This window comes from Myotis davidii, unplaced genomic scaffold (assembly GCF_000327345.1).
Source record: "Myotis davidii unplaced genomic scaffold, ASM32734v1 scaffold287, whole genome shotgun sequence".
In the NCBI taxonomy this organism is placed as follows: Eukaryota; Metazoa; Chordata; class Mammalia; order Chiroptera; family Vespertilionidae; genus Myotis; species Myotis davidii.
This window is the reverse complement of record NW_006297658.1, coordinates 45,393-53,609: the sequence shown is the minus strand read 5'-3', so window position 1 is coordinate 53,609 and position 8,217 is coordinate 45,393. Positions and strand designations below refer to the sequence as shown.

At 38.7% G+C, this 8,217-nt stretch overlaps 1 protein-coding gene across 1 annotated transcript in view; it reads left to right on the top strand.

Annotated features, from left to right (window-relative positions):
* Window positions 1-3,847, top strand: part of ECM2 (extracellular matrix protein 2, female organ and adipocyte specific) — a 75,760-nt gene extending 71,913 nt beyond the window's left edge. Inside the window, 1 exon segment of the mRNA XM_015570196.1 lies at window positions 2,683-3,847. Coding sequence (XP_015425682.1) covers window positions 2,683-2,851 — 169 coding nt within the window. The 3' untranslated portion in view covers window positions 2,852-3,847.
* Window positions 3,848-8,217: the final 4,370 nt, after the last annotated feature.

Here is an 8,217-nt window from a genome sequence, read left to right as displayed (position 1 = left end):
CCAGACTGCACCCTCTCCAATCCGGGACCCCTTAAGGGGATGTCCGACTGCCAGTTTAGCCCCGATCCCAGGGATCGGGCCTAAACTGGCACTCAGACATCCCTCTCACAATCCTGGACCACTGGCTCCTAATTGCTCACCTGCCTCCCTGCCTGGTTGCTCCTAACTGTCCCCCCGCTGGCCTGATCGTCCCTCACTGCCTCTGAGTGCCAGCCTGATTGCCCCTAACTGCCCCCCATACTGGCCTGGTCACCCCTAACTGCCCCCTGCTGCTGGCCTGGTTGCTCCTAACTGTCCCCCCGCTGGCCTGATCGTCCCTCACTGCCTCTGAGTGCCAGCCTGATTGCCCCTAACTGCCCCCCATACTGGCCTGGTCACCCCTAACTGCCCCCCTCTGCTGGCCTGGTCACCCCTCACGCCCCTCCCCCACTGATGGCCTGGTCGCCCCACACAGCCTGTTTATTCAGTCGTTTGGTTGTCCCTCACTAACCCCCCTGCCAGCCTGGCTGCAGGCCACCATCTTGTGAGGGTTAATTTGCATATTACCTCTTTATTATATAGGATTACATCCTTATAAAACTGGAAAATTATATAGATGCATTATATATGAATAAAAAGACTATAAAATATATTAAAATGTTAATAGTGGCTATCTCAGGGAAAAATTAATTGGTGGTTAAGTGTTTTTGTTTTATTATTTTGTTTTTGTCTCTCTGTCTCTGTCTGTCTCTCTCTGGAGAGTCAACATGGACATGGTTTTACAAATTCAGAATGTTTCAATCAACTACAATTATTGCTCTTACACTGTCCTGTCTTTGGCCAATGGTAGCCCTTCAAGCTGGCTCCTATGTCCTTGGACCGTCCTCATTGCTGTTGGACAGCTAACTAGTACATTTCCTACTGCACACCTGTGCCAGCCTTGCTCCAGAGTCCAGCTCCTCTCATGGGAGCGGTACCCAGAGGATCCAATCTGCACTCCAGGCATGTTCCTCCCAAGTGTGTTGTGGTGTTTTGAGGAATTTAAGTGGACTGCCAGAAAACATGCATTTTTTAAAAAAAACACACATATGCATTTTGTAAAGAAAAAGAATGAATTTATACAGATATTCCCAATTCAAATATAACATTATAGAGTATTCCTTTTGTTTTAAACTTGTTTATCTTACATTCAAAATCTAGGTTCCCAACAATATCGATTTACATTTATTATATTACAATATATAAACATTAGTATGAAAATGATACTATCATTATGAGTAACAAAGGAGTTTATGATGTTTTTGGTAGCCCTACTTGTCTTTAGAGTATGTTCCACAAAGGATACATACCTGATATACAGTCGTTTTATCTGTAACAATGTGTCAACAACTTAATACATGTTCAGAAATGGTCTTTATTTTTGGTTTTTATAAATTGGTATTTTTCTGTTTAATATTATTTTTCCTATGTCAAACATTTATATGATTCCAACGTTTAAACTGTATAACAATGTATATTAAGAAGTCTTTCTCCTATGTTTGTCCCTTACACTTTAATCCATCCTTCCCCATAGGTTAAATTTGTAAATTAACTTCTAGTTTATCCTTCCAGTATTTCTTTTGGACAATACTGGAAGCATTTTCCAGTATTTCCAGTATGTAAATGCATACATACATATTAATATTCTCCCATCCTCCCCATAATTACCATACAAATATTCCACAGAAGACTTTGTTTCCCTCTCTAGAGAGTGTGCTTTCTTTCACTCTTTTTAAAAATGATCAGTATGTCAAGAATATCATTCCATATCAGTATATAAAGAATTTCCTCAGTTTTATAACTGAATAGTATTGCACTTTGCAGATATGTTATGCAACCAGTTCCTTATCGATACACATTTTGTTGTTTCCATTCTTTTACTACTACAAATGCTACAATGCACAACTTTGTTCAATTGTTTTGTATTTTTCCAGTCTAACTTTGGGATAGATTCCTAAAACTGGGATTTCTGGGTGATAAAATGCACATGTAATTTTGCTAGATAATGCAAAAATCCTTTTGATGGAGCAGGGAATTCCTTTCAGTGGTGTTTGGTCCTTCACAGCCTCACTGTCAGGACATGTGGATGAGCTTTTGGACGTTTGGGTAGCAAGTCTGGTGAGAGTGATATGCCACCATAGTTTCAACTTACAGTTCTCTCATCATGAATGAAACCGAGCATTTTTTCACGTTCACACATTTCATTGTTTCTTCTGTGAACTAGTTACCTTCTTTTTTCCCCTTTTTTCCTTTCCTTCTAGATTTTTAGGTCTTTGTATATAAGCCCTTATCTGTGATAAAAGTTGCAAATATCTTCTCCTAGTTTGCCATTTGTCTTTTAAATGTATTCTTTAACACCCAGTAGTCAATTTATTAATCTCATCTTTCAGTGCTTCTAGTTTACGTCACAAGTAGGAAGATCTTCCTCTGAACCCAGCGCACAACCATGCTTGTGTTACTCTAACACAGTCATGCCTTCATTTACTCACATTCAGATCTGTGATGTGTTCTGAATGTTTTCTGGTTTATAATATAAAAAAAGGAATCTAACTTTATTTAATGCAAAAAAATAAAATTTAAAAATAAATATAAAATTAAACTCCTAAACTATGAAGGCAGAATATTACTTGGACCATTTTGACTTTTATATCTACTTTTCCTTAGGCATATTCTTCCAGAACAAATCTGCAATGCCAAAGAAGATGATGATTCAACACTGGAACATCTTCATCTTGAAAACAATTATATTAAAACAAGAGAAATATCATCCTATGCATTTTCATGCATAAGATCATATTCAAATATTGTTCTTAAGCCACAGAATATAAAGTAATTCCACATTTCCTTTGTTAATTAAAACCTGTATTTATATATTTACTGTAGCAGCATTTATCATCAAAAAGACATCATGTTATGTTACATTCAGTATCATTATGCTAGTCTACCTGATTCATTAATCTAGAGATGAACAAGCAAAAATATATCTGGAAGGTTTAGTCTTCAAGGACTTTTAGCAAAGGCTAAAAGTTTCACGCTCGAGACTGAAGCCATCCCCTGCAGGGCTCCCTCCCTCAGGGAGCAGGAGGCTGTGCACTGCTGAGCAGACTGCGAGCACCTGGGACAAAGTATGCATGTCCTTGACCAGCAGCCTGTGGCCAGTGCTATCAGCGACACCTGAAGGCCATTTACAAACTGTGTATGTTGTGGTTCAAAATGAGGAAGTGCACAGAAAAAAATTACAGGTGGAAGTTATGAATGAGTGTTCTGTTTATTACTCCAACATTAAAACAATAATATATTAATTTTCTTATAGAACCAATGATACAATTATTGGTATAAGTACACTTAATTACTGGGTTAGCTTTAGTTTCTTCTATTAATTACATGTTTGAAATTAAAATACCATGTTAATTTCCTGGTGTTGATAATTGTGCTATGGTTATTAATGTGATTATTAATATTAGGGGAAGCTGGGAGAAGGATACACATGAATTCCATACTATTTTGAATGTTTTCTGCAAGTCTAAAAAGTGTAACGGTATATTAAGATTAACGTATTTCTTTATTCAAGATCAAAAGATTTTATGGAAAGCAATAGAGTTTGCTTAAAATACATGTTCTTTATCTTTGACTACACACTTACAGACAGAACCTCACGCATGAGGTTCTGGAATCTCTGCTCCGTTGGTCACTCTTAGAGCCATCTTCTTTGCCCCGATTTGCTCAAGTGTATGTATCCTTTCACTCAGTTCAATTTAACATAAAACTGTCAATAGTCACTATATACCAGACACTATCAAAACCATATATTAAAATTTTCATTATGAAATGACCTTCTATCTTTATTTCTAAAATAATTTGTAATAGACACATATAGAAACTCTGTTGAGTTCTTTGTTACTATCAGTTTTGTGTCTTGAAAGTTCCAGTCTTGCCACGCTTGCGGAGGCTACGCTAATCGTGAACTGCAGTTATTTCATCTTCTAATAGTTCCCTCACCACCACCGTCAGAACCTCCCAGCCTCACCTCACAAGGCTGTTATGAGAAGCTCAACATGAAAAGCATTTGGGAAGTATATGCATGTGTGTATGTTTCATATAAAATTGAGAGCAACTAGCATCTTCACCAAAGTTGATTATTACAGATAAAACTATTTCAAATTATACCAGGAATCAGGTACCTGAGTGCCAATCGTGGTCATCCTAGCCAACTTGTGGAAAGTTCAGTTTACCCATTTGAGCATATTCTTTCTAAGCCCTTCCTTCTAAGTCCCCTTGTCTTAATAGCTATTTTGAGATTATAACATAAACAAGAATAATAATGTGATGGGGACTGTTAGAATCAAAAGTCAAGGCTTAAACTAAGTGGTCAAAAACAGAAAAAGAATCTTATGAAACAAAAAGTTGAGATATATAACTAGTTTCAGAACGTAGAAGCATTAACTAATTTAAACTGGCCAAGTTGAATGTAAGAGACAGGTAAAAATAAGAAGATATGGCATTGCATTCATTTAACAAGAAACCTTGTGCAATGCTTCTTGCTGTGTGAATATAAATGCATAGACCTACAGCGATTTTCAACTGGTGTGCCTCAAGTATTTTAGAAACATGCAATACCAGACTAGTCAGGGATGCTGACCACCTTCTCCCTTAGATTGTCAAAAAGTGACAACAGCAGCCCAGCTGGTGTTGTTCAGTGGTTGAGTGTTGACCTGAGAACCAGGAGGTCACGGTTCAATTCTTGGTCAGGGCACAGGCCCAAGTTGTGGGCTCCATCCCAAATAGGGGGCATGCAGGAGGCAGCCGGTCCATGATTCTCTCTCCTCGTGGATATTTCTGTCTCTCCCTCTCCTGAGGATGGGCGTGGTGCACTTCTGAATTTGAGGGCACAGGTACCTGGTGCAATGGGTGCAGCCGAAAAGGGTGAGGAAGATGCAAGAACCTCTCCTTCGGCTCCCATTGTCAAGTGACTCCATCATTTAGGAGTTGGCCTCATTAGACACAGTCAATTACTTCTTAAGATAACTGATTTTGACTAAAGATCCAAGATGGCAGAGGAGTAAGTGAAGTTATACTCATCTCCACCCAGGACCAAGCTGATGTTAGCACTGCTCCTAAACAACAGAAAGGAACCTGCACATTTTCAGGATTTTAAAGAAAAAGTGAGAAACTGAACTGGGAGAGATTTACATATTCATACAATTAATAAGGAGTGATTTCTCTTATTAATATTTCCTGGTAAGAACATCAGAAAGCCTAGAGCATATTTTATAAACAAGTCATTCTGACAACTGGTAATACTTAGGAATCAACTGGCTGTTCTGCATAGCAGCAACGCTGCCTATGTTCCCAAAGCCATCATTTAAGCACACCATGGATTACTTGGTTCTTAGATGCTGACATAAAAGAATGAAATACTCAAATTCTGCTGTTTAAGTGAAAACTCCAAGGGCTGGGTGAAACCCTCTATGATATCTATTCCACCACATTCCCTTATTTAGGAGAGAGTGTCCTCAGAGGAGAAGTATTTACAGGCTGACGACGATAACTGTTCCTCTGTCTGCAGTTGAATGAGGTCAGCTTAAAATTCAAAAATATTAAAAGTACCTGTGAAGAGTCAGAAGTTTCTGGGCAGCTCTAACTTATGCCAGATGGCTCGGGGCCCCGACACCCTACAAGTCTACGGACCATGTGGTTGGTCTTTTGTAGTTAAACGGGAATGAGCATCATGGCTCTGAATGGGAATCCCTTTAGCTGTGGACTTGGCCAAGTCATACTCTGATTTCTAGTTTCCACATCCCTTCAATTGGGGGAACAACATCTATCTCCCAAGGCTGCGGGGAAGGTTGAACGAGGTGTCGTCGAGGACAGTGCCAGGCACTCGGTAAATGTCAGGTCAAGGGCTGGGCAACCCGTAGGCAGGAAGGTTCAGTGACTTGGTCAAGGCTGCCAGGCCTCTAACACGGTAGATGTTAATTATTTAAGGAACTTGAGTCCTTAGAGCAGCGGTTCTCAACCTGTGGGAAACGACCCCTTTGGCGGTCGAATGACCCTTTCACAGGGGTCACCTAAGACCATCCTGCATATCAGATATTTACATTATGATTCATAACAGTAGCAACATTGCAGTTATGAAGTAGTAACAAAAAAATTTATGGTTGGGTCACAACATGAGGAACTGTATTTAAAGGGCCAGAAGGTTGAGAACCACTGCCTTAAGAGTGTGAAATATAACAGGAGAATGAATGGGCCTATCACACCAGGACGGAGTTAGCATGTACTCTCGGAGGACCAGGCTCCAGCGGGACCCACAGCAGTGCCCACAGCGACCCGGACGTGAGGACCTGTCCTGAGTCATGCCCGCCCACATCCATCTCCCAGTGCAGGTGGCCCAGAGCAGCGCTCGCGAGCAGGCCTCCCCTCCGTAAATGCCGAGTCTGAACTACTCCTTGTCATACATTTGGGAAAAGTATAGGAGCAGATTTTTTTTTACTGAGGAGTTTAATTATATCATTACTGCCCTTGTGACTGAACCTAATCTAACAGAACCAGAGGCATTTATAAAAAAATTTTCAGCAAAACTAAAACAGACATGCTCAGTCCTATGCATCTAAACAGCACGTCGGCACGTTCTAACTCATGACCCATGTCTGAGCGGCCTCATGCTGCACAGAAGCAGCAGAGACAGTACACCGGGCTGGCATTCGCTCTGCCCCCAGCTGTTTGCAGAGAAGGGAATGTCTCTCACTTGATGAAGAGCTTAGTGATCACCCAACTAAAAAAAAGCATCACTATTTCTTCTTTGAAGTTATGTTTCTTTTTCTACATGAACATGGAGATAAAATCAAACCTTACTGTCTAGCGTATTTTTTCCTTTGCACAAGATGTGAGGAATGTGAGTACACACAAGGGAAAACAGACCGCTTTAAACATAACACACGATTGCACTAAACACACATTAGTTTAGAAAAGAAATACGTCATGTTATTAAAATGTCATTGTGTGTTCCTAAGTAACAGGATCTCTGTGGTCAAATAAACTTACATTAAACTATCAGCTGACGCAAGCAAATCTTTAAAAAAAATTTTATTAAATTTATTTGGGTGATATTGGTTAATGGGATCATATAGGTTTCAAGTGTACATTTCTATGATACATGATCTGTATAGTGCATTGTGTGCCAACATAAGCAAATCTTTTTGTAAGTATGATTCTGATGAAGGTTCATTTGCTTTAAGTTGAGAATTACGTTCACAATTACCAAATTTATACTGTCTGAAAGGCAAATTTAACTACTACTGTGGAACTCAGAATAAGGATTGCACTATAAATTGTAAGTCTATTATAGAGTAATAGTTCCTAACTTTTTGAAGGATGGACGCCTTTGACGATATCATGAAAACTATAATGAACCCTCTATACAGAAAAATACTTTGCATGTTATCAAAAGATTCATATAAGCTTTCACAAATTCTCTAAGGATTCATGTACTCTAGGTTAAGAATCCCTTCTAGGGTAACTCCTTAATTAACTTAAAATTAGAGGTAAGGATACAACAAAGAGTTAAAATTACTTTTAAGGCAAACTGCCTTATTTCCAACAATTATTTAGCATTTATTCTCCCTTTATTTAGGAATATTTTTAAGGCCACATAAAAGTTAAAAGAATTATACAATGAACATCTTTATACACTTACATTCACCAATAGTATTTTTTCAAGTTCATTTTATCTCTTTGCATAGCATATCTATATATCTATACATCTACACATACATATTTATGTACTTGCAGGGGACAGGTCTGGACCATTTGAATGTAAGTTGTAGATATTATAACATATCACTTCCTTATGAATCTTATAAGAACATTTTCTTACATAACCATGAGACGATGATCATATCCTCTCATAGTATGAAACCCAAGAAATTTAACATTAACTATCACCTAACATACAATCTGTATTCAGATTCTCCCAAATATTCCAACAATTTCCTAATTTCCTGTATATGTGTGTGTATAGTTCAAGATCTAATCGAGCTCACATCCTGATCCTTTCATCTTCTCTAGAATAGCAATTTCTTGCCTATGTGACTGTTTCACACCTTAACTTTGTTGAAGGGTCCAAGTCAGCTATATTGTAGAATGTCACCTAATCTGCATTTGCCCAATTGTTTCCTCAAGATTAAATTTAGTTAAAAC